Here is a 27,825-nt window from a genome sequence, read left to right as displayed (position 1 = left end):
TTGTCAATGATTGAAACATCCCACAATTTACACAGCAATATACAGAGCTTTAGTTAACTTTACAATGCAAAAAGCTGGCCATTTACTACAAAAGCATGTTGCTTGGTCTTCAGAAATCCCAGTCACTACGCCAATCCCTTTCTCTTGAACTGACCATATTGGTATTCCATTTTCAATCCTGGTTACGCCATCCTTTGAAAGAAAACCATCATCTAACCCTCCAGTTATGCCCCCTTCCTGGAATCGAATTTCCAGAGAAATGTCATCTGCCTTACTGCCCAGATCACTGTTAATCCAGGATTCAGCTGTGAACAAAGACCCAAATTAAATGCTTGGAAACAGACCATCGAATCAGAGGGATGATTGACAAACTTGCGTCACTCTCTCTGATCAGACCTCGCAAAACAAAAGATTGTTTGCTTCAGACCTTAATATTTTTATGACACAGTCGGGAATCTAGAGGCGCAGTGGTGCAATTCCCACAATAGAGACAATTATACAATATCAAAACATCAATTAGCCTACAAAAAGGACATTGTAAAAGCAAAAAAAAAAAAAAATTATGGCCATAAGATTTCCTCCACCCCTAATATCACTATGGAGGTATTTGTAATGTTTAACAAGATTTTCAACCAACTCAAAGAAGCTACCATTGTTTCATTCCAATTACTGCCCGAAAACCTGCGCTTTCATTTCACATAACAAAAAATAAAAAGAAAATCACGAATGATTTAAACTTCACTAGCAAGGCTCTTCTACTGCCTAAACCTAGACAAAAGGACATATTAGGCAATAGTATTTGACTTCTTCACTGAATTAGATAGTAAAGGCCTTATCCACCTTCTTGCCTCCGCTAAACGCTCTGGCTCCCCACTATATACTTCCTCCTAAAACTTATTATATTTGCCCGCTCTTTCTTGATGAGGTCTTTCGTAATGCTTGGAAACACTTATCAAAATCCATCTTTGGATCCCAGGAACTGGGCAATTTTCAGCCCATCTACCTTTTCTATCCAAACAGGAGAGGGTTGTATGACTGATCCACAATTTTGTGGAAACCTTGTAACTACTAGATTGCTCAGTAGGGCTTCAGACCACTGCACAGTACCAACCTAATTACTACCACAGTCCTAGACCATCTAAGAGGGAAAGCAGCTAAAGATGAAACCGGTGCAGCGATACTGCTAGACCTGTTGGTGGCATTCAACACTGTTGACCCCCAAAATCCTACTAGAGAGGCTTCAACAGATTCAGTCGTTTATGGGAGAATTCTCTAAAAAATACATCAAGGTCCTTCATGTTCTCCATCTGAAGTGAGGGGGTCCCACCAGGATCAGCCCTGTCATTGTTTTGCTTTAATTTGTATCTACGTCCATTAATGGAGGTTTTACACAAATCAGGAGTAATCCATTTTAATTAAACTGATGACGTGCAGACCTTGGTTGATTGAGGAGGGACACGACAATTTACCCGCCAAGGTCAAAGGAAGTGTGCACTCAGTCAATGCTGGATGGGTTTAAATTTCCTTTAAAACATTTTTTTTTTAAAAACACACACATTTTGATAGAAAATGAAAAACCTGATACCTGGACAGATCATGCTGGCCAATCATATTCAGGCAATTTCTTGACCCAAAGCCAGAGGTCAACAATATAGCTATTATTTGGACAACAAGTTGACCCTGAACAATCAAGTTGCAGCGGTTACAAAAACCTGTTTCTTCTGGATCAAGAAAATAAAAAAAACATTCCATTACTTATCTTTCCCACATCAGGTCCTAGTAAATAACTCCCCAGTTTCCGCTTATGTAGCCTTCAATAACAGTATTCGCCTGGGTCTCCCAAACATCCACAGCTACAGAGAGTGCAAAGTAAGTGCAAAACACTGCAGCCAGAACTCTACTGAACAATACAAATATGATCACATAATCCCCAGCACTGAGCCGGATAATATTCAAAAGCACGTGCATGGGTTTAAAAAAACGTCAACACCCAAATTCAAATCCCTTCACTAAGCTTATATACATCACGATCTTTAAAATCCAACTAGGGCTGAAAACCAGTTAATCCTAGACATAGGAAAGAAAGACGGCACAGGGTCTCTCTTTTGCAGTTTAGGCGATTAGAATTTGGAATACTTTACCTCCATCTTGCCGCGGAAAACCCCATTTATTGCCCTTTCGGAAAGAACTTAAAACGTTTGTTTTCAATCTGACTTAGGCTCACTGTACAATTACTTCATTTGCTCATTCCATCTACAGCGCTGAGACACCCTTGGGCGATTTTTGCCCTTTACAAAACACCATATAACATAAAATACAAGTTTCTCTTGAATCAAGGGAGCAACAGATTGCCATATCATAAATAATACTCCTTCCCTGGCTAACAGAGGAGTTTCCTGCAAGAAAATGGCTGCTTTAACCCTCACAAATAGATATAATTTCCAGCCACTTTCTAGGGTTATTTAGATCCTTATCATTCAAGATGTGAATCTTAACAGGCTAGTCAAAACCTGTCAGACTTCATTCACACATGTGAATACTTAATTCCATATAAACACTAGTACCGGGTTCTAAAATGTTTCCAGTTCTGAGCCTCGTCAATATTAATGAAGCATTCTTCATCATTATCGCCATTATGTCACAGGGAAATGCATAGTAAACATTAAGATGCTCTCATGTGAATTATCTAAAGGCAAAGGAGAAAGTCATGGAGAAATTATTTACATAATGCACAGTAAAATACAATTTGTGGGGCTGAAATAAAAGACCATTAAGAAAACTTTTTCAGAGATCTAGACTGTATCCAAGTGAAGAACCATGCTCGTGCTTCCACCACATCTCTTATGATATGCTTGGCACACCAGTAGATCGTCTCATTACATCACAGGTTGGACTAGTGGTAAAAATCGGTGAGGTCCATGAACCAACAGTCTCCTGCTGCCTCAGGCAATTACACATCAGCCCTGTGGCCTGCTCCAAAGGTAGTTATGCAGATGCTAGGTCCATGCACAGAAGGCTGTACAACGTGGTGACTTGTACCCTCCCACCATAGCATACAAGCCACAAAGATAGTAGAGAAGAAATATAATTTTGCAACCCACATTGCAGAGTATGATCCTAGCGCACTTCGACACTTGATCATAATTTTAAAGGAAATCAGACTCTTAAAGGTCACTATTTTGAAATAAAATATGTTGAGTGGCAAAGTGTAATATGGTCTTAAGAAAGGATTAACTGAATAATTTGAATGATGTGTTAACATGCTTTCTTTTGTACAACAGAAAAGTGGTCAGAAATCATAATACATTGAAACAGAGGCTTCAAGTAGGGCTCATAAGACATTTTAAGTAATCCAAAGCAACAGTAAAACATAGTTCTATAGCGCTGCCAACGGCAAGTTGGGCAACTGAAGATGACAAAAGGATTAAGATACAGCTACTTGCAGCACTAGGTTTCATGCTAGCAGAATCCAAATTTAGCAACTGCTATTCATGTCAGCCACTGTCCATAGGGTATAGAATAATAAACTTGCTTTTGTTTGGCTTATTCCTAGAACCCATCACTCATATCAACGGCATGTTGGCGCTCGTGTGACTGGGAGCTACAAGGCTATTCTCTGTATTAATGCAGGAGCCACCAAATGTTAAATTCGTTTTTCGTTTATTCTTAAAGATGATTGGAAATGGTTTGAAATTGGTTCAGCAGCATCTCAAAGCAAAAACTCAAGAATACAACATGGAAATTACACATCCTAAACACTTGTGCATGGTCAGACAAATTACCTGTTCCATCATGACTGTACACAAGACAGGTTACATTTGCTTTTGAATCACTGTTTACCTGAAACAAAGAAAACAGAATTGGAGAGAACCACGGATATGACCAAAAAGCCAATCATCATTTCATACAATTCAGGTAATTAGTGCACTTGCACAACAGCCATTAAGTATGCCAAATGTGCCCTGCTGCCGCAATGGCTTAGAAGTAGACTATGTATCCCAATAAAATATTATTCACCAAAGAAAGTAAAAACACAAACACACAATGTACAAAGACACAAACAAGAATATTATACGTTAAACATCTGAGTGCAAATTGTGGTTTCCAGCACAATAGAAACCATTTTGAGTGTTATGTAAATGTAATGGAACAAGGAGGGAAGCAACACTGCTTGTTCAAGTGCATCTTTCATGCTAGATACACTGCTACATTGGCATATACTGCTAAACTAAAGACACACTTCTTTCATTACTAGGATAGCAGGACGATTAGCAAGATCCTTGCACCAAACATCTAGTAGAATGAGGAAAACATATGGGATTATTGGTTAAATTGCGGAAGTTTTATTAAGGTCCTTGTCATGTCATCAGAAAGTACCAACAGATTAATTATTTCAATGGTGTCATACTGGTGTGTGGTATATGTCATCAAGATGTTTGCTAACAGTTCAGAAAATCTTCAATACATCTTATTTATGGATGGATATTAATTTCCAATGTCTCACTGGAAAGATTTTTCTAGCCTAAAAAAGTTAAAAAGTGGTCATATCAACATTTACTATGAAGTCAAATGGTGTCTCATAAATGTCTATATTTATATTGTGAATTCCTCATTTGTACTCTTAATTTGATGTTCCGCAGGAAATAAAACCCATCATAAAATGTGATCAACTGCTACTTTACTTGGGACAAATGATTATATACTAGGACTGAACTGTTAAAATTACTAACCCTGAAAATAAAAGCATGCTAATTTCGGTACAGTGCATGAATCATTATCACATAGTCCATAGTTACCTCCAAACACACAATGGTACAAAAAAGGTTGTTTGCTAAACACTTACACAGGGGATTGCATCTATGGATCAGACACAACTACCTTATTAACTGCAGAATGCAGCATACAGTATTTCACCAAGCCTTTTCTCAGTCAACTCTGTTACAGACATAGTCAATAGGAGATGGAATTGTTGGCCGTGATTGGAAATCTTCAATCCAGATCATGACCGGATTGATGACTTTACTGCAGATAGGAAAGCACTTCTTGTAGGTAGTAACATTTCCAAGCTCACCTTTTTTCCTTATAAAACAAACATAGTAGTTATACGGTTTCTGGGATGATCTTGGCAAACTAATGCTTCCAGTTTATCCATAACGGTTTTGGAATTTTGTTTTGGGTTCTTAGTGAATCAAGTGCCAAAAGAATGTTAAAGGAATAGTGCGCTCAAAAATGGCATTGTCCAGAGCGTTCGGGCATGTGGTTTTATGCAAACTGTGATCAATCGTAAAAACATTTCCTATGCACCTTACCTTAGATTTCCTCACCTTTACACATGGGAAATCCAACGAGCTGGGCGTGGCCATCATGTGCTAGTCTTATCTGTTGCTGCATCGCCCCAAGTTCGACTGCCCTCGCGGCACTAAATCATATCACCCGCCCCTGAAGCTGACATCACTAGGCACGTACGGCTCATTTCACAACGCGAATGAATGCACGTCTCGCGTCAACCTTCTCTGTACCCAAGCTAATGATGTGTCTATGGAAATGGCGGGACACCTCTTTCGTCAATAAGTATAAACAGACCTCTTCTCATCAGTCATCAGAGCTGCTTTTTCAATCGTTTCACTGTCTGTTCTTGTATAGGTCGTGACTTGTTTCGGCTCTGTTCAGCCATCTTCATTGCTCGGAGCATGTGCAAACCGATGCTTGTACTAGCATTACTATCGGTTTTAATTTTGTCGTAAAATGGCAAAAATACAGCCCTACCAGTACGAGCCGGAGTATTCCGGGGCAGAATTAGTTGATTGAGAAAGATGCGGTAACGATGGGGCATCGGACGACAGCTGGGAAGACGAATCACTGGATCCTGAGCCAGAGCCTAGTCAAATGGAAGAAGTTTCCACCTGGTGTACCAGCAATCGGCGCAAGGTCATGTCAACCGAGGAGGAGAACTGCTGCTGCAGAGAAAACGCTGGATGCTTGGCCTACATATCGGAAGAAGAGACGCTGCCGCTATGCGTTACCGAGCTGCATGACTTCAGGGCAGCCTGCCTCACAAAGTCTGTGTTGAGGATTATGATGGTGCTTGTGCACAAACTTTGCGCAACAGTTTGCCCTCGCAATGCAAGTAACTAGTAAGTGTACTCTAGATTTGATGTCACTTTGACCACTGAGGCCACTAACATTTTTTGTTTGTCTCCTACATTTGTCGTAACTTTGATCGATCACTGCCAAATGAATGTAGTCTGTCAATTGAATACATCTCTCACGCTTTGGAGAAATCATAGTGGTCATCTTATGTGTCAACTAAGAAACAATATTTCTCTGTGCCCCTTATGGATTGCAAGGGTGTTCACTTTTGTAACGTGTCTACACGGTAAAGCCCAAGTTGATTGATCCATGATGTAACATTTGTACAGGCAACTATGCCATAGGATACAGGACACATTTTCAACTAAGGTGTGTACACTTATCAAGTTCATTTAAATACAGTATGTATGTTTCTCTTCCACAGGTGGTACAGGCTGGTGGCCTATCATTCGTTTACATGGCGGCTTCATGGGAAGCATGGATACTGCATTCTACGAGTAATACCCACCTGTGTCATTGGAGCCATTTGTGCCAAATTCCCCACTGACAGCGGACAGTACAGGGGATTTTTCCACACTGTGCTGCAACCCGAAGTATACAATTTGTAGTACATTTGTGCCATCAACATCAGCAACAAAATAAAATACAAATAATCTTTTATGAATAGTTTCAATTTTTCAGTGAATCAAGGACACGCTCACGTGTCTATGAGTGACATGCAACAATGGTTGGTGCCCTTTTACGCTCACCTCCTCTGCACCAACCCAAATCCCTCTATTATAAACGGTCAAGGTGCCAAACCCGGTGTCTCCAGGCTCCCCTGAAGCAGACCACACACCTGCAATCCACATGAGTGCGTCTCCCCCTTCAGCAGTGTTCCGGGCCTTTTCTGCACGCCTCTTGCCCATCCATCCCCCCTCCAATATCAACGGCAGTTTGCACCTGTAGAGGTGCGCTGCCAAGGGGGCTGGCAGGGATGGGAACGGCCATGGTGTCAAACACTATGTACATTACAAAGGTATCTTCCGCACAGGGGCCATTGTTCGCATGGCCTACACAGACCAAGTGTCTCCAGGGTCCCCTGAAGCAGACCTTGCCAGAAACATGTCACAAATTTACATACACACCCACCCACTTTTATAATCCTTTATGAACCCCTTGATATTTATCCGGTGAACATCTCTGAGCACTGGAAGTCAAATCTTGATCGTGCTACCTCTTCACCTACTACAAACTACCCTGCTTGCTGAATTTAATTGTTAGTCTAAGTAAGGGCAGGTAACCTATTAACTTCACTATATTCATCTCTTTCTGATCTCAAAATGTCCATCTATTTCGAACATGTGTACCCAGTAGTGTAATGTTCATTCATCTCAATGACTTTACAATTGTCTAATGTTTCAAGTTATCTGATCTCGATATATAGCAAATTTCATCAGTGCCAATTGTAATAAAATCGCATCCTTCTGGGACCATGTCTATAAGCATGTTTACTTTTGATGCATGAAAGTACATTCAACGGCCGAGTAACACATTACGATTAGAGTCATATCAATCAATTCTGTATGCATGTTAATTCTGTACGTATGTAGTATTCGACTACGCTACACAGGTTTTGCTTCTTTGACCAAAAAAAACATTGCATAGAAAACTGTGATATAATTCCATCAATCTCATGTATTCAGTACACTTTTTGTAATGATTTATAATTTTTTCATACAGATCTTATTGATTTTTCACAAATGCCTGCTTGTATGGTTTTGGGTTGCCGTTCTAGGAGTCATGTTAAAAGTCAGAGCACAATCCTGCATACATTCCCGAAGAATATTGATTTAATAAGAAGATGGGTTGGACGAGATTGAAAGGAGAGCCCAGGCTGTCTTGGGAGACTTGAGGGCCAATCGATTACGTATCTGCAGCCTGCACTTTACCCAGGATATGCAAGACCAATCACAGTACACAAAAAAGCATCGACCCAGAAAGTTTTCTAAATTGCTTCCAAGTGCAATTGCAACTCTACTGATGCACACGCTGCCTCAGGTGGATCCGGGATGATGAATTAGCTGTATGCGGTGGGGTGATGAACAGGTAACTCCTTAACAGATTGGTGCTTTCGGTGTAAATGTGTCTTACTAAAGTTTGCATATTTACCAGATTGTATTACATTTTAACTACAGCACATTTTACTACACATCTGTCCCTGGTTTATGGAGACTCAAATGAAGTAATTATGACCCTAGATAATAATGCCATAGTGCCCTTCGCAAGAAGTATAATGTTTTCGTAATCAGTTGGTTGACATGGCCATTTATTTAGGAAAGCATATTGACGGAAGCACAGACCCTCACAAGTGATGAAACCACCGAAAATGTCCAGTATACCAATGCTAAGCCCTACAGACTTGCATAAGATTATATTCGACAGTTGCATTTTCCAACATATCTAATGCAAATCTAATTTTCCCTTTTAGCACTTCATGACAATGCACTGAAAATGAAGGAGCAAGACTGAGCATCTATTTATTTTCACTAGCCAACAACAACTTCAAGCTCCTATCAGGTCATTTTATTTCACTTTTCAATTAGGAGAACGTATTATGCTTGGAATTTCAAATATGAAATAGTTTATGTATCACGTCTGTTTACACTAGGTGTCATTTTTGGGTTTCGCTTTATATGTACTGTTGTCTGCATCCCATTGTCTCTGTCCCGTTCTCTGATTTCATCCGTACTAAAACAGGTTTTGTGTTACAGGGGGATGCTGGTATTTCAACTACAATTACATCGTCCTTTGCAGCTTGTCCAGAGTATGAGGTATGCATAGTTACAGTTCCCTTGAATGAAATATAGTAAATCCTACGCAGGATACTATTAGGCAGTGACATTCATATAAACGTGCAGTGTTTCAAACCTTTCCGATTTCAGTTCCAACGTTACACTTCCTCCCTAATGCAGAATACAATCCAAATTGTTTGAGGGCAATATTACAATCAGTATGTTTTGCACAGTGATCTCTCTTGTCATCAATCAGGTGAAATTTTAAATGTATATTTTGACTAAATGACGTACACTGTTTGCAAGGGTATGTGTGTAAGCGATATGTGCGATGAAAGATTTTAATATCCAATACGACTGACTTCTTTGTTTTAATGAATATTCTATTCAAGGAATGTACACAAGGTGTGGAATTAGAAGAGCAGGCACATGGATCAGAGGTGGTGGATCAGCTTGCTGGTGAGTTCTTAACAGAGAAGACCACAGTTTCACAGAAAATCAAGAAAACAAGGGTAACTAACAATCAATTTCATTTTCTAGAAGAGTTTTGGGCTGGTGTTTTCTTCATAACATGTTTTTGTATTTAAAGTGCTATCTACTGTATGTGTGCTATACATTGAACATGTTTTTACAGCCCATCTCCTAGAGGCCCAGAAGGAAAAGAAGTATAAAGACACAGACAACAAATGAAACCATAGATGTTGCTTGCCAAACAGATTTCACCATAGATCAACTACTATTTGAGGCGTAGCCTGGTCCATTCAATAAGCAGACTCGTTATGCGTATGCCCAACGGCCTGAAACTGAATGCAATGTGACCGGCGAAACCAGCAAAGTGTTCTTTGACCATTGCTACAATGTGAGAAGTCGACAAGACGCAACTGAATATAATGAAGATGCTTTGGAATTCCTCGCTGACCACTTGACATACTCTACACCTCCAAAAAAAAGGTCCACCCGATAAACATTTGACGTTGATGGTTTCTCCAATTCGTGTGCAAATAACAAGAGCTGAACTAATACAGACTGAAGCGTCAACGCAATTGACGGAGGAACTCACCAAAGATCTCGACTACAGTTTGTCTAGTTTGGGCGATTTGTCCACCACAGTTGAGTCACAAACCACATTCATGCAGGACGATTGGCTAATAAAGGAGCCTAAATACATTGTATTCAGCAGCTGCCTGGTAGAGATTATACTGATGCTGAAATGTGTCCATCCAGGGAGAGGGAAATTATGCAGGGAGCCATTGATCAATATGACTCGTTGATTACAAGCCACTAGCCTGAAAAGCCAAGCCACCTGTGTCCACCTCCACGATACATTTTCATGGTCCGCTTAACCGATGCTGGGCAAAGTGCCAGCTGAAAATCTACAGTGTTCAACAGCTTTACTTTTCAGTGGCTCAACTTTTAGTAAGTTGTCCAGTCGGTCAATTTGTGGAAGTTCAGTTCCTTGCTAAAACGCAGTACTATAAATATCAGAGAGCATTCGTATTCCCCGCTATTAGTCAAACCTGGAAAATTTAACAAATGTCAATTGAATGCACATTCTCTGGCAAACGGTTCAGGCTAGCTGGCAATGGACAGTGCGACAGCCCCTGGATTTTCAGCAAAGTACTGCACATACTACTAAGCCGGTCAGATAGCACAGCGAGTGGAGTGCTTGCTTTGACATCCGTGCAGAGCATGCTGATTCGTAGCACTATAAAAATGCACAAACAAAAACTTTCAAGACATGGAAACAAAAAAAAATGGTGAGTTCGGAAATCGTGCAGGTGTCCCAATGCAAATCCTCTGTGGCCATGGAGAAACATGGTTTCATAAAATCCCTCCAAAATCTTCTATCGAGGGGAATGCAAATAGATCTCATAGCCACTGACAGACATTTTTCAATAGCAAAGGTCATGCGAGAGCAGTTTCCAAACATTCGCCATCAATTTGATGTATGGCACGTTGCCAAATCTGTCAAAAGAATTACAGCTGCTGGTAAAAAGAAGGGTTTGGAAAATATTTTACAGTGGTCTGAGTCTTTCAGCAATCATCTTTGGTGGCGCTCCAAAACTTGTGATGGGTCTGTGGAAATTCTACTTGAAAAACAGAGCTCATTTATGCACCACTATTCCCACGTTCACTCATGGACAGAAAACCAACATTTTCACCAATGTGCACATGGACCGTTATCGGAGGAGCAGGAACACAAGAAGTGGTTGGTTCCATCTTCACCTCCACACAAAGCTCTTGAGAAGATCGTTTTTGATAAAACTTTCAAGAGACCTAAAAGGGACTCTCAGAATTCGGTCACACCAGAGATTTGGAGGTGTTCCACAATATGTGCCTAAAGTACAGACTCAAAAGGTTGCATTTCGCCATTAACGGTATGCAAGCTAGAACATTGCTAGCCGTATTAGCGCATAACGAGAACCTTCATAGAGAACAATCGAGAACTGCAGGAAACTTTGGGATGCTTAGTTACACAATGGCCTTTGCAAAACGTAGCAAAAAATGGGTGGTCAAGCCAATATACCAGGAAATGGTATTCGATTTTGTTAAAGATCTCACTTTACTGTGTTGGCCATGCATACTCATGGAATTGATCCTGAATTTGTTCCTAGGACACATACATTGCCACAAAACATTGCAAACGAGCCCTGTCCACCTAAAGTGGAACTCGTTGAACAGTTGACTTACCAGTATAAATGATTTGCAGCGGTGTTCGTACATGAACAATGGAATGCTATTGAACTAGAATTTCAAAGCTATTGAAAGTATTAAGAAGTATTTAATTATGCACATTTAATCCGGTTTATGATTCATTAATTTATATATCGAACAATAACTTGCATGTCTGGTTGCTTGGTGTCTGTAAAGCTCGACATAGGTGGCCATAGCGTCCAAATTCTCTATTTAAATGTCAACTTTTTTTGTGCAAGAAGTGCCTTTTGTAGACAGTGTAACTGTTTTTCCCCCTCCCGCTTTCGCCCCGCTCTTGTGGGTCCTTGACTGATCAGGGCACAGGAGGGTCAGATGGTTATCAGCATGAAAGGAACTGCGGGGTCTGAGCTGGTGGGCTCAGGCATGGTGGGTTGTAGGTTGTTAGTGCACAGGAAGTTCAGTGGAGATGAATGGGCACTTGGATTTATTACTTGTCAGTGTCTCACATTATCCTCAGAGCACAATCCTCTGCGAGAACAGGGCAAGCGCAAACGTGGTGAGGACATGGGGTGGGCTGGTTGAGCTAGGTGCTGGGGATGTGAGAGTTGCATTTGTACAAAGAGAGATGGATTTTCGGGGCTAGTAGAAAGATGTCATTGGGCCCATTTGAAAATGGTTTCCTCGTTATCTGTTTTACTTACCCTAACTGTAACTGTTTTCCAAAAAAAAACAAAATCACTAGCACTATTGATTGGTAAAAATGTATTCACAATAGCGAGGCATTGATGCCAGCAAACAATTTGTATATTGCTCATTAATTTTTCTAACATATTTCAAATGCCACGTTGGTCGGCCGGCGGACTAATCGCTCCCATGGAGTGAAGGTCACTTCGTTTGATGTAGCTTGTGGGGAGTTCACACCAACGCATCTTGTACAGTATGTTTTTGATTTGTGGCTTTTCTTCACAAAAACGAAACTTACCATACACGCTCCATAGAAGGTTCAATTGTTGTTCGACCTTGGAAGAAAGGGAGTATTTGCTATGGATTGAAGGACAGAAGTTGTGGAATACCCAAAAAATGATAAGGTTCCCTATTTTAAAACTTGACATTGGAACATTTATTTTCATTCTATGAAAATCGTTGTTCCGAGCGGACACTGTGCGTTACGCCGAGAGAATGGAAATACCAAATATCTAATATTTACTGAAAACGAGTTTATAGACGAACGATTAAAAGATTCATTTTCTGACCGGTATTGCTTACTTACATTGTTATGGGTTGTTGGTTGGGGCATATTGTGACGACACGCAAACCCAACCTGTATGCAGGCTAGTGATACCTAAACCACTTCGTCCCATGGCATATCAGTGTGTGCTGTCAACGCTGTATTATTGGGTAGCAGGCACCCCTCTCTAGAAAGAACATGGGATGATAACCTGTTATGTGTTTTTTGGCACCGAGTGTCTGGAGCCATCGACTTTAGCTTAATGTACCTTTAACAGATGAGAAATAACCATTGGCATATTTGGCTTTATCCCGGACACATGGGCAGTCCAGCACTGAAATGCTATGGCAATTCCCTGCTCAACTAGAGTACCTACAGCAACCCCATACACGTGTTTCAGCCTTGTTGTGCCTCATCATTGAGGTGGAGCTGTGCCTCTCTGAGCACAGTGAGCATGGAGTCCACATCTGGGTTCCCCCAGGTTCCGCCAACCCCAAGTTCATTGCTAATATTACGTCATAATACCGACTATGTGTGGTTTGAATTTTTCTGTCAGCTTCCGCATCCCATTGGGAGCTAAACATACTCCACAGCGCTAACCTCTAAAGCACATTACAGACTTCAACTTCCCCCGATGTTTTCTGTGTGTGTCCATTGTTTGTGGTTTGTGTTGGTTATTAGGTTTCACGCAGTGCAGAATGAAAGGGTAAATGGATACATTTGAATAAAGAACGGCTACTGAAATATATTTTTATTCTGTTTTCCACACAGCTACATTCTTCCTTTCTGCAAATGTCATCTTTTCCAGATGCCGAGTGACGGTTTGGCAGATACGCCTAAATGGATGGATTTCTATTACTCTGATGTGGGACGATCGCCCGGGACCGATATGCCCTTTGGCAGTACCAGCTATAAGGAGCAACCTGTCATCGTTTACAGTGGTCTAGCAAGAAGCTGATGCCGAAGCCTTGCCAATCAAGGTGAGTCGAATGCGCATCTTCTCCCGAAAGGGACACTGTGTGCCTCATGATAAAGTTTTGATGCTGTAACCCAAGGACATTAAAAAATTGGTGTTAAATGGAAATCTGCTGATGTTCTCCGAGTGTTTTTTGTGAAATAAAAGAACATTATAAATTGCAGAGTATTGATGTTTCCTTTAAAAATAGTGTTTTCTATTCCGATTTGGGACGCGCTGTGCTGTGAGAGGATGTGATTGTTGAATTTCCGGGTTCTGCATCAACTGACGTTAAGACGTAGGTGATGACTGGGTGCGTTTGGCTATGTTGCCCAATACCGTCATGAAAGTAGGTGGAGAATATCGCTAGGAATAGTGATGTCAGCTTCAGGGGCGGGTGATATGATTTAGTGTCGCAGGGGCACTCAAATTTAGGCCCATCGATTAACAGATAAGATTATCACAAGATGGCTGCGCCAACGCCTTGATTTTGCATGTGTAAAAGTGCGTAAAACTAAGGTTAGATGCATAGCACTTTTTTTTTTTTTTTACAATCGATCAACGTATGCTTATAACGACTTGCCCGAACGATTGGGACAATAACTTTTTTGAGCGCACTAGTCCTTTAACAGTCGTGGTAGTGACTCCTTTCTAGTATGACATTTTACCTTTATTAATAAAGTATTTGTGCAATCGGGTGCAGACAAAGCATGTAATGCAGAAGCCTCAAAAGCATCCTAGTGATGGGAATCTCTCTGCAAATTAAATAAGGGGTTTGGAAGTAGGAACAAAGTCAGCCTCACAAGGGGTGGATGGGAACGAGGGAGCAAGAAAGAAAACATCTGGGACTTGTGCAAATACATAGAGCTTTGTGGGACCTCTTTCTGTAGAATTGATGTCAAACATCTATCTTTGCATCTGCCTCTTCATTCGTATACCTATGACAGTTCAAAGAACAATGTGTGGTGGCCACTTCTGTGCACCATATCACACAAAAAAATGTTTTTGATAATCTGTGCATGCTGAAGCATGCCTTGGCTCCAATGTTGACAAACTATCAGGTCTTGAATATCTCCGGTTTGTGATTTCTGTACCTTATAAACAATTACTACACACCAATACTTCTTGAACACATCCAAGTAGCAGGCATACAGTGCAACAAATGTGTGATTCTTTGGCACGTTTAATATGTTTGCCTGCGATGGTTGATTGTATCCCAGTCTAGATTGTTTTGGTACTAGCGACTCTAAAGATTGAATGAGACAGTTAACAGCCTAACCACACATTGTGCATCCCACCCCTCCCAATTACCTAATCTCCTTAACTTCCCCACAAATTTCTCTGCACCACTTCCTTGCGCAATGCAACTAACACTAGACAGAGAAAGCGTACTAAGCTGCCAGTCTTCCAGTGTTTGCAGTGTGGGCAAGTTGGTCGCCCAGGGATTTGGCTACCCATATTCAGCAAAGATGGATTTGACAAGTCCGTCTTCACCAAATATGGGTAGAAATGTGTTTAAGGGTTGTAAGATCTGTTTAAGGAAACTGAGTGAAATTCCTTTACAGTCAGTCAAGAAGGGAGTGCAGCTGATGAGCTAATTATGAAGTGGAAGAAAATATGTCCTTGTTTTTCATAAAACAATATATTAGTTTTGAACATCAGAGTACAGCACAACAAAAAAAAGGGCGCTGTCAAGTCATATGCATTCTTTCCTAAAATAAAGACAACCAGTCCACATACAATTCACACAATGATTACATAAAAATAGATGAGGTTCAACCTACAGGTGTTAGCTACTAATTTCCCATTTGTTCCAAATTTTCACAAACATTTGTGGGCAGCCGCATGACCTATAGAGTCTGTCTTCCAGTCACATGCAATCATTCATGTCTCTTTCCCATTTGGATACATGGAGACATCACACACCCACCAATTCATAGCTATGTTCCATTTAGATATCAGCAGGGCCAATGATGGGAAGATACTATCTGCTTTCAACAAAGCCTCGATCAATCTAACTCCTAGAAATATCAATTTAGGGTCAGAACTATATCCTGACCACAGATCGTTGTTAAGAGACTGGTTATATGCAAAATCTTTGGCCATTGCCAGATTAAATGATGGAAGGTAAACACATCCCGCCTGCATTTTGGGCATATATTATCAGGCCTTCAACCACATTTTGAGCAGCGGTCCCTAGCGCAGTATAGTCTGTGGAGGATGAGTTGAATCAAAACTTAGCCGAGATAGTCACAGTTCTGTTGAACATTCAATCTTCTTGCTAATTCTCTGGCTCCATTCAGCCCACATTCAGTTCCCATCTTATTTTGAGAATAGAGTGGTAGAGGTAAAAGAGTGAAAAGGTTGTGATTGATTTTCTGGTAATGAACCCTTCGTTCACATTCGCTTCCAGTAGCAATTGAAATGGTAGACAAGGACTATCAGGAAACAGGGACAAAATTGCATTTTTGAACTGAACGTAGTGGTACATTTTGTTATTTGTCAGGTTAAATGCATGGACCATTTCCTTAAATGCGAGCCATCTAGCGTTGGATTTCACACCTGGTAACATCTTGATGTTATTGACTTTCCAATACCTGAAGGGATGGAATTAATTAATCTCAAGTCATGTCTTGATTACACCAAATAAGCACCCTTAGGCTAGCCCTTCCAGACCATCACATTGCCTTCAAAAGCCTATCCCGTGCTTGCAGTACTGTCCTGGATGCTGTTGAGATCCCTGGGTTGTCTGCTGCCATAAAGCACTGGCATAGGGAGCTTAATGCCCATCCATACAACTTTGGACTAAATTTGTGGTTGGCTAGGGTCCCCATGCATCCATTCCTTATCTATTGACATATGGGCAGCACAATAATGGCATTTAAGATCTGACAGTCCAATGCCACCTTCCCATACTGTGTTAAACAAAGTGCAGAGAGCGATTCTTGGCTGTGAGTTTTGCCAGATCAGGCCCACATGATCTGGTTGATCTTTTTTAAACTCCTCAAACAGGATTACAACTAGAGGACCACGTGGGCAACATCATTTTGAATAGTGCTGCTCGAGCAGGAATGGACAGGGGTAGTGTCTTCCAGAAATGCAGGTCTGCTTGGCATCTAGTAGTGATTGGTGAAAAATGGCTAGGTAAGAATTCTGATACCCTTCTACCAACCCTAATACCAAATAAGTATAGCATTCTTGAAGTACATGGCATCTACAGTTCAGTGGTTCTGCTTGCGAGCCTCCTTGTAATGAGAACAAATTTGATATATGCCAGTTCACCTGTAGGTCACTATTTTCTGAATGCCATTAAGATATCCATCACACAGGGGACTGAAAACAGTAACGCATCACCTGCATATGGTGCATCTCTACCTTTGTGACCTGTTGGCAAACAAAATCCTTCCCATTGTAGAGTCATTCCTAAGCCATACTGCCAGAGGTTCAATTGCAAAGGTGAATAATAGCTGTGTCAAGGGGTAGCCCTGCTGTGCGCCCTTCTCAAGGGGAAAATGGGTGTGAAGTGAACCCGCTAACTTATGTTTATTGAGTTTATATAGCACTTTACACCAAAGCGCTTTACAGATTAACAGTACATGAGAAGAAGCCAATTTACAAAATTGAAACAAACAAGTGGTACAGTATATGGAACAATTAACTCAGTAGGAGGCGGGGGAAGGGGGGAAGGGAGGGAGGAGGGGAGTTCATGGGAGAGTATAACACCCTTAGGTGGTTACAGCTTCCTGTATGAGGTCATCGGGATGAGGAGGAAGGTGGGAGGGGAAGGGATGGGTAGAGGATAGGGAAGGAGTCAGGGGGGATTGATGAGGAAGGGCTTACATTCAGTGTTTGATATGAGGTCATTGGGATGTAGGGGAAGGAAGGAGGGGAAGGGATTGGTAGGGATGGGGGGAGCGGGAGGGAAGAAGAGTCGGGGGGGTAGTGGAGAAGAAGGGCTTTCAGGGAGGAGCGGAAAGATGGGGAGGAGGGGGAGGAACGGATAGAGAGGGGTAGGGAGTTCCAGTGGAGGGGGGCCAAGAGTTGGAAGGAGCGGAAACGTGAGGAGGCACAAGGGGCTGGGGGTACATTGAGAAGATGTAGTTCAGCTGAGCGGAGAGAGCGGGAGGGAGAGTAGAATGAGAGGAGGGAGGAGAGATACGGGGGGCTAGGTCATGGAGGGATTTATAGACAAGGCAGAGGAATTGAAATTTCAATTCAGAGAGGAATGGGAGCCAGCCGAGTTGGGAGAGAGGCAGAGATAGAGTCACGAGGGCCGAGAAGACAGAGTGCAGATGGAGGAGTGGTAGATGGATTTTTAGAAGTGTGAAAGGTGAGGGAGGAGCGGATCTTGCAGATGTTGAAGAGGTGTTACCGACAGGCACGAAAGGTTAGAGAGATGTGGGTGGAGAAGGAGAGAGAGGAGTCGATGTGGACTCAAAGGTTGCGGGCATGGGTGGAGATGGGGAGATTGGATGGGGGGGAAGTAGATGAAAGGAGGAGGGGCGGGTGAGAGAGTGTTAGGAGGGAAGAAAAGCACTTTGCACTGAAAAAACGTGCACTGAAGCCATCGGTAGATGGTATAAAGGTTTTACACATTTCATAGAGTTGTCACTAAAGCCTATTTTATGCATTACTGCCCATAGAAAGTGCCAATAGATGCAGTCCAAATCCTTTTTAAGAAACCCACGTCAAGTATCATTAGTGGATTTTCAATTAGAGGTGCTCTGTCGATAGCTAAAAGGAGTCTGCAGATGTTCATTTTAGTTTGTATATTGGGGAGGAATGCCCCATTGGTCAGGGTGGAGAAGTTCAGGCTATACGCTCAATCTTTTGGCCGCTCTATTTATCAATGAGATCAGCTGCTAGGAGGCACAATCAGAGCTAGTTTGTCCTTTTTGGGAAAGACTATGATGGTTGCCTAAGATAAATCTACAGTAAATTCCATGTTTTCCCATCTTGCTGTATACATGTCAAGCATTTGTTTAAACATTTGGTTGCCCAGTTTCTTCAAAATGTCAACTGGGAAACCATTGGGGTATGGGGATTTCTCAGACTGGAGTCTGTTGATTGCCTCTTGGGCCAACTATCAGTAATATTGGATTCCAAAGCCTCTATTTGCAATTGGTGAATTTGTTTGAGCTGAATGACTGCAAGGACATCAGCGGGATCAGTTTTATAATGTCAGGGTTAGATCCATATAGCTGTTCATAGTAGGTTGTGACCATTTGCAATCAGCACATCATCTTACACTATAAACATTGGACATAATTATTTCACAGATGAAAGCAAGTGATTCATACCTCCCCTCTAGCCAGGCAAATTTGCCTGCTTTGTCTCCCACGTTGTAGAGCCTATTTCTGGATTCAAGATACGCATTTCTAGCCGTGTCCATGACACGGTTATGGTATTGCGCTAATGTTTTCAGTAGAAGCCTTCGAGTGTGTTGCGATCGGTCAGACAAATTCACCCTTTGATCAGTTTTGATTTGGGGCGAGATATGCCAGGCACTCTTATTCCCGAGCACTAAGGATGGTGAAGGTTTCACCTCTGAGTGCCACCTTATACCCTTTGCACAGCATTCTTGGGTCAGTAACCAACCCTGTGTTTAGAATTAAATACTAGTCTGTCTTATTGACAAGGCTTTCCAGCACTTCAGGGAAGGCAAGATGGTAAGAGTGAAGCAGCCAAGTTCCTTTTGGCACCTGGCACCTGGCACATCTCATGTAGAGTTGAATATAAGAGACAGTGGTCAGAGATACCACAAGGAAGAAAGCTAACCTCCTTAGCATGGTGCATATGTTCATTGGGGATAAAGAGGTAATCTAGCCTGGACAAGGGCATGCATGCCCTGGAGTCAAATGAGTACCCCTTTAGTTGGGGAGGACGTGCTCTCCAGACGTCTACCAACCCAATGGGATCTGACAATTCAGAGACTTTTGATCGAGACGTTATCCTGTCTTGCCATACACCGAGCAAGTACCATTCCGGATTAATGATGTTGTTGAGGTTCCCCCTATAATCCATAGGTCTACAACATAACTAGACAACATTGAGTGTGTTTCATGTAGATAATTTAAAACCAGGGTGCATATATGTTGAAAAACCCCATAAGCTACCCCCACATCATCCCAGTAATTAAGACATCTACTACTTGGATCTGTCACGATGTCCTTAATTTGTATAGATGTGGATTTCTTAAATAGCATCAACACCCCTCATTTGTCAGCATGCAACACTTAAAAAAGAAATTACAGCTATTACCCATTCAGTGCGTTGCTATCAAAAATATGACATTGTGTTTATATCTATTGAGGTCCTGAAGTACCGTGCTTCATTTGAATTTATCGCACAGGCCATTGTCATTCCAGGAGAGACTTATAGGGCAATGTGCTTTCCCGACAGCCACTGCGGTAGGAAGACTGCGAATTGTGAGCAATGAGCAGCTTTCGCTTCAGGGGAAATAATGCATGCAAACTGATAATCAAATAAGCAAGACCACTCGCCCCACCCAAATAAAAAACATCCCAACGTCTCCCACCCTATACTACCTGAATAACTTGGGGTACACATCTCCAGAACTGAACAAGGGAAGCAACAGGCTATGGGGGCATAGCTAGCACAGCATACAAGACTGAGAATTTGTTATGATGGAATATTAATCAGTCGTTAGCATGCATTATGTATGTGCGATGTAATTTATACATATAATGAATAGTACAAAATTAAGAGAAAGTTTGCAGATAGCAAAGCATTTTTTGTCCAATATTATGTATGACATGTCTCCAGTGATTTCACCCAACACCGGAGCCACATCTCCAGAATTGTTGTGGGCATTATTCTGTGAGGAGGAAGATTATGTCTGGTAACTTATTTTCCAGTTCAGAGTCTTGTGGATCGACCAATGACTATTGGTCTAGTGTTTGTCACTGAGCAGCTCAGACCAGTCTCAGGGCTTCTGCGGATCATTGAAAAAGGAGATTTTCTCCTCAGAGTGTCCGGGGAGAGGAGCGTGTCTTGGATGCCCATCGTTTGGAGTTTCTTTTTCCCAGAATCAAAAAAGAGCCTACCTTTGAAGTCCGGGAGAATTGCAACTCTGGAGCCCTTCATCTCAAGGATGGGCCTCTTTCATGCAGCCTGAAAAATAGTGTTGTGGTCCCTGTAGTTTAGGAGTCTAGAGACAATGATTTGTGGTGCACGGCTGGAGCCCAGGCTGGGACCCTGTGCGCTCGTTCAATCAAAAAAAAAGCTGGAAAGGCCGTAGGGTCTCAATTGTCGAGAACCACTTCTACAAGTAGAGGTTTATACATTGTCCTTCGCCTTTTCATGGACGCCCCACTATGATGGCAATATTTTGTCTAGACCTTCCCTATGCATCTTTGCTCGTGTCTCGAGTAGTTAGGTTTTTCCTTGCAGGTCATACATTTGTCTTTGTATCTTAGAGATGGTGTCTTCTGCATTAGAGTCTCTTTGCTCAGCACCCCCCCCACTATGGATACCATTTTGTGGAGGTCCTGGTGCAGAAGGTTTACATCAATGCTGATTGCATCAATTGTAGACCCCAGGGCCAATATAGAAACAGTGACTGCGGTCATCGCATCCGATAATCGGATTGAGTCGGTTTGGGCATTGGTCCCATTGTTTCCAGGTTCCAGCATGCCATCAGTGGATTTCTGAGCTGTGGGAGTAGTATAGGTTTCAAGCTTGATCTGATGACATTGCGTCTTTCATTTATCCTTTGGCGTTATGAGAGATGGCAGAGTCTGGACGAACAGATCAATAGATACCAGCTATTACCACACAGCTTGGAGTCAACCGAGTACTGCAATATGTTGGATCTTTGGACTTTAAGTTTCTCTTAGGGTTGGCAGTGGGGCGTGCCACTCAGCCAGCAGAGGACACTGGGTTTCCAAGCCAGGCTAGATATTCAACCTTGTCAATAAGGTGTGTCGGGGCAGTGCTTTACTTAAACCCACACCAGATATCCATAGTGCTTGCGTAGGGTGTCCAGACGTAGTCCAAGTCCTAAGTATCTCATTCCACACACCACTTTCAGGGTCCGCTGTATGTTCGGTCTCCCCAACATAAATATTATGTTTTCAAATGGGACAGCACTGGATTGTCGCTTAAGCCTGCTCAATTACAATTTGCAGACCTGCGGCAGAAACATGGTCGTAGGGGGGGTGTGTGTGGGGGGGGTCTTGTGCTGCTCACCACCAGTAACTATTGGCAAAGGGGAGTCCACTTCTAGCCCGCCAAATTACATGTGAAGAAGAGCCACACCCAGGGAAGGTAAGAGCCTAATCTGGTATCCACCCCCAGGCCTCAACACCCTGCCACAACCACCGCTCCTGTTCATGACCATTCCATGTCACAGCAGTCGTCTCAGCACAGCTTCACAGCTGCCCACTGCGCATCGGCTCCAGCGGTAGAAGCCCTGTGGTCAGCTGGAGCTGTTAGACGAAGATCAGGTACTGCTTCTGCGGATCTGGGGGCAAAATGACCTATGCTTCCTGCTGGTCCTCTGCCGCCAGTCCTTCAAGATTCCCAGTTAGGTGAGGGCCTCAGACTGCGTGGGTTCCTCTTTCGAGCCGTATAGGTGTCGGCCTTGACCCTTATGAGCCCGGAAAATGGCTAGGTGTTTCCGTGCACTCCCCCAGAGGGTAGATGGTATGGATTAACTGATAAGAATTCAACTTTATCCTGAAAATAAATAGTTTTAACGGCGCTCGATCGGAGTGTCTACACCTCCACGCTGCTCTCTAGAAGCGCCGTATATCCTAGTTGATGGTTATGCTAAAGCAGCTGGGTGAAACCTAACCATGCTAATGCTTCTAGGGATAGAACAAATTACTTACCTTTGGTAATGTTCTTTTGGATAGAAATCCTCCCCAGAACTGCCCAGATAAAACACTGCAACAGCTACCAGATCGCCCCAACCAGATCCAAGGTGTGCTCCCTCCTGACACTTCGATGCACTTTTTCATCAGAAATTATGCCATTTAAGTATTCGCTTGGAGCAACCAACACAACCTTTCTCATGTTTATAGTTTCCCTCAGGCAACAGCGAGGAATAGCAGAACTGTCACTTAAAGTGACTGGAAAAATTCCAATTCAATCTATCAAGCAGTGAATTTAGAAGAGTAGGTAGGAGCATGAAGAGGAATCTGTGTAAGCAATAACCGTATCCATCAGAAATATCATTACCAAAAGGTAAATATATTTTCTTTTAATGGATACATTCCACAGATGTTATCTCAAAGCCATGCTGAAAGATATGTAAGAGGTGGAGAGAAGGGCAAGAATGTGCCACTTCACATCAGGAGGTTTTGCAGAACCAACCTCCCAACTATGGCATCTTTCAGAGCCAGAGAATCCAAGTGGTAGGTACTTGTTTAGGTGTGCAAGGACACCCATGTAGCAGCCGGGCAACCCTAAAATAAGGGAACACCCCTCTTCAAGGGGGAGATTCCAATCTGTCCTCTGTTCAAGGGATCGTAAAGTTCCCCAGAAATATTGTTAGGTCACACATTCTTTGTTTTGCTGACTAACTTCTACAGAGGTCTCCATGACAGCTGAAACCTCCGTTTGATGTGCTACCTTTAGTCACCCATATGGCTACCTGCTCAGCATTGCGCCTAGAGCACCCCATTTTGGCCCGGGTTTAGTTTTCTCAGACAGATATTGTATCACTTTTATCATGTTTAGATTCCATGATGGTCTCCGATACCTCAATGCACATCAATAGGCGGTGTGACAAAATCAAAATAACAGCATTTCACCCGGTCCACCCGAGACTAGGTTTGACCGGAGCATCCCTAAACTATTCCGAACCCGCTGAGACAGCAACTAGTTACGAACTGCCAGTTCCCACCGAAACAGGATATTCAGGACTGCATCTCCCAACATTCATCAGGTTCAGAAATCCAAAACCTGGAGCAGGTTCAGAAATGTCTATCGGGGATTAAGAAACATATGCTTTTTTTTTTTATTCAAATGTTTTGTTTGAATTAACAAACTTTTCATTTGTCTGCACGTAATCAATAAAGCAGAAAAGAACCTGCAACTTAATCAACTATATTTCCACTTGTAATGTCTGACCAAAATTTGATGACGGTGAATATCAATCGTTGATTGCTTCCTTCGAGGAGTTCCGCCCATCTTTCCTCTGTAGTTGCTTGATTGCCAGAAATTTTGAAAAAGTCTTTATATAAGTCTCTTTTCTCCTTCAAGGCCGGACATACCATAATCACATGGAACAGGGTTTCTGGTCTGATTAACTTGCAAAGGCGACAGGCGTCCGATTTGTTGTTTGTTTTGCCCATCAGCGCTTGATATTCACAGGTCGGCAGAATATTCAATCGAAAACGCAAAAACAGGTCACGAATACTGCCACTGGGGAATTGTACTAAGTATTTAGGTAATTGGTTAAGTGCCCTCACCTCTGTTTCTGAGTGTAAGGGTCGTTTGAAAGTTTTCTGTGCTTCTATTGTTCTTAGCCAATCATTCATTTGCAATTTGCGTTTTGCGTATTGTGGTCTATTAAGTAACAATTCGTCTGTGATATCTTCCGCTGTCATTTTCACTTTAATTTCATTCGACCATTTTGATAGAGCTGCTATTTGGACAGCTTCCTTTTTTTCTTTTAGAATCTCCAAAGCTGGTATTTCTTCTTCAGACATGATTTTTCTTAGCAAGTCCATTTGCTTCCACAATACTATCGATTGAACTGATTGTAGTGCTAATTCAAATCTTAGTCTGGTCATTGGAAATGATTGCGGCAGGGCGAGGGTTTTCCTCCAAAACAGAGCTTCATAGTACGACCATCTCATTATGTTTTGATTGACAATGGACTCACTTGCATATGTAAGGATCGGGATTACTTTCTGTCTATACAGCAAAATTGTGGCCTTCAGAGAAAACGTCCCGTATTTTGCATGAAAGAAACGTCCTTGTTTCGCCAGAGCTCTCGCTTTTTCTTCAATGTGCTGTTGCCATTCTGCTTCATTTGATGATGAGTTGATTATTGCGCCTAAATATTTGATTGTTTTGGTTGTCAGGAGCACTTGCTTTCCTATCTGAATCTTCATTTTAGGTTGCTTCTTTGCTTTTGAATTAATCAGTGTCATTATTCTTGTCTTGTCAATATTAATTTGTAACTTATTAACCATCATGTACTCTTTGTTTACTGTATGTTGCAATCCTTTTAATGTTTTATCCAGAATAATAATGTCATCTGCGTAGATTAACGTTTGAATTGATTAATTATTGATTTTTGGTGGATTCGCAAAGTTGTTTTGGATTTTTTCTCCAAAGTCATACGTGAAGAGATTATAAAGACATGCAGCCAATGGGCAGACTTGCTTCAATCCATTTTCCGATGTAATAAATTCTGTTACTCTTCCCTCTTTCTTCAACTGAACACATATCGACGTATTAGAGTATAATTCTATTACAGGATTCAGAATATTTGGCGGACAACCCCATTGTCTTAGCTTAGCCCAGCCCATAACAATTGTCTATTTACTGAATCGAAGGCAGTTTTTAAATCTACGAAGATGGCATATAGTTGTTGTGATTTAACCATTGCTTCATATTTCAACATGTTCAGCAATAGGAGATTGATATCGGTACCTATTTGTTTTACAAATCCTGTCTTATAGCTTTTTTGTTGTTATCTCTTGCCCATTGAGTCAGCTTTGTTTGAAGAAAACCAGCAAATAGTTTTCCCAAAGGGTCCAGTAAAGCTATCGGTCTGTAATTAGCAGGATATTTTCTATCTCCAGTTTTGAAGATTGGTATCAAGACCACTGTCGTCCAGGTGTGAGGTATCTTTCGTTTTAGCAATTAATCTTAATAAGTGGCTCATGAACTTGGCCCACTGGACTGGGGATTTTTTTAGATCACTATTTGCTAATCCATCAGGTCCTGGAGTTATAGAGGATTTGAGACAATTGATGGTATTAATAATGTCTTCATTCTCCCATTGAAGGTCCCAAGGCTCATCATCAGATGTTAAACACTTCATACTTGCCTGTTCCGTATTATGATATAATGTTGAGTAGTGCTTCACCCATCTGCTTGCATCAACTTCTTGGATCATGTTTTGATTAGCCGATGACATGTTTAACATTGACCATAAATTTCGCATATTTTTTCTGCATCATTCTGTTTTAATGAAGCTTTGATCGCTTTTATTTCATTAGAGTACTTGTTCTTTGCTTTTTTTATTTCAATTTCAAAATTAGGTCCCCTGCTTTTCCGCAGTTTTCGTAGGACTTTGTAGTGTTGTTTCTTTTTTGTTTGAATTTCAATATTGAAGTAGTGGGAGTGTATTTGTTTTTGGATCTTCTTTTCACCCTTCTGTTGATATTTTTCTAGTATCCAACCGTATTCCATTTTTATGTTATCTTGTATTGGTGCATCTTCAAAGGTTGCGATTATTTCCTCCATATGGGTCGGTTTTATCCTGAGTCTATTCATCCCATTTGTTAGCTCCAGGTCTGGGAGTATTAGGCATTGGTCGGTTCTTATTTGAGTGGCCCATTCTATCTGTATTAAATGGTGATCGCTATCCTGCTGAGACAAGTTGGCTGTTGAAAAAATTAATCTATTGATTCTTTCTGAAGTAAATATGAAATCAATGATTGAGTTGGAAGTTTCACATACCCAAGTTGGTAAAGGTGTACCTTCAGTATCTGTTGGTTGGGTACTTAAGAAGAGGTTCCTCTGGTTCGCTTCTCTCATCCATTTTGCTGCTCTAGTTGAGACTGCGGTGGACTCTAGCTTTCTACCTTTTTTATCAAATAAATGAAAGTTAAGGTCTCCTACTATAACAAAGTCCATTTTACTGTTAGTAATGGCCAGATTGTCAATTTCATCAAATATCGAATCAATGAATCTCGTCTCCGACATTGCCTTTGGGTTCCAGTATATATTAAATATGGATATCGCATAGTTGTCCTTGACAGCAGGTGAAACGTCCTTGTTGTCTGATGAAATTTCAATAGTTACATATTGTGCCCACGGATGAATATTTTTGCTTGTTAAGATTGTCCATGTGGGAACTATTTTTGTTAGAATCAACATACCTGATGCTGGTCTACCCAGTTGGGCTACAATCGCCAGATTGATTAGGGTACTAAATCCATCGCAAATTACCTCATCCTTTATCCATGTTTCTTGCAAACATATGATATCTAAATTCAGCAGGACTTTTGAGTGTTTTTCTAGGAGGTGTTTGTTTCCTCTTGTATTCCACGATCCCAGTGCTATTGAATCCTTTTGGGCTACATTCCTATTTGATTGTTATAAATAGGTTTTGTTACCAGTTTGTTGGGACGTTGAATTTGGTTTCATGTGTGGGGACTCTTGATTGTCACGCCATATGGGGTGCTGCAACAAATCATCCTCCGCGTGCCTCCTTGGTCTTGTATTATTATAATTTTGAGAAGCCTTTGTCCCTTTGGTCTGTTCCTCCTTGTTGGTTGTTTTATAGTATTTAAAGAGAGCCATGTTTTTTGCCTTTTTTTCTGCTGCTGCCCTTCTGACAAAGATTTCCTCTACGCCGAAACCAAGTTTCTCAAACTGATAGTGCGTGGCTAGAACTTTTTGGAATATATCCTGCTTGAAAAAATCAATTTGGACCTCTTCCATGTCTTGCTTTTTTGGAAAAAGTACTAGGTCCAAATCATCCAATTTTATTTTCTCCAGTTGTGGAATAGCTTTAAACAGGCGTAAAATGTTTGCTCTATTCATTATTACCGGATCTTCTGTATTCTCTGTCATTGGATATAAAACTATTCTATAGGCAGCTGTTGTGTCGTTTGGGTTTTGAAATTTAGGTCTAATTAAAATTGGACTGGGTTGGGGAACCAAACTTTTAAGGATACTAGCTTCAGGAAGCATCTCACTTGCTAACCACGTTTCATCATTTGAAATTGAGTATTCCAAATCGAGGTCCACTGCCTCTTCTTCGTGAGATTCCATTAACATTTGTTCGGTTGCCGTGTCATGATATTCATCAACCAATATCAAGGTGTTGTCTTGAGAGTTGATTGATATGAAATTATAATCGTCAGTTGTTGATAGATCAATTATAGGAGTGGGATTTTCCAGTTGGACAG

General features: G+C 41.5%; 1 protein-coding gene across 4 annotated transcripts in view; it reads right to left on the bottom strand.

The window, feature by feature from the left end:
• Nucleotides 1–27,825, bottom strand: part of DCAF8 (DDB1 and CUL4 associated factor 8) — a 1,562,653-nt gene that overhangs the window by 615,962 nt on the left and 918,866 nt on the right. For all 4 annotated transcript variants that reach the window (XM_069635433.1, XM_069635432.1, XM_069635430.1 and 1 more), the window contains exon 8: nucleotides 3,783–3,840. In XM_069635433.1, the coding sequence (XP_069491534.1) occupies nucleotides 3,783–3,840 (58 nt within the window). The remainder of the gene's footprint in view (nucleotides 1–3,782; nucleotides 3,841–27,825) is intronic.

Source organism: Ambystoma mexicanum, chromosome 1q (genome assembly GCF_040938575.1).
Source record: "Ambystoma mexicanum isolate Mex_15411 chromosome 1q, UKY_AmexF1_1, whole genome shotgun sequence".
In the NCBI taxonomy this organism is placed as follows: Eukaryota; Metazoa; Chordata; class Amphibia; order Caudata; family Ambystomatidae; genus Ambystoma; species Ambystoma mexicanum.
This window is presented reverse-complemented; position numbering and strand designations above follow the sequence as displayed.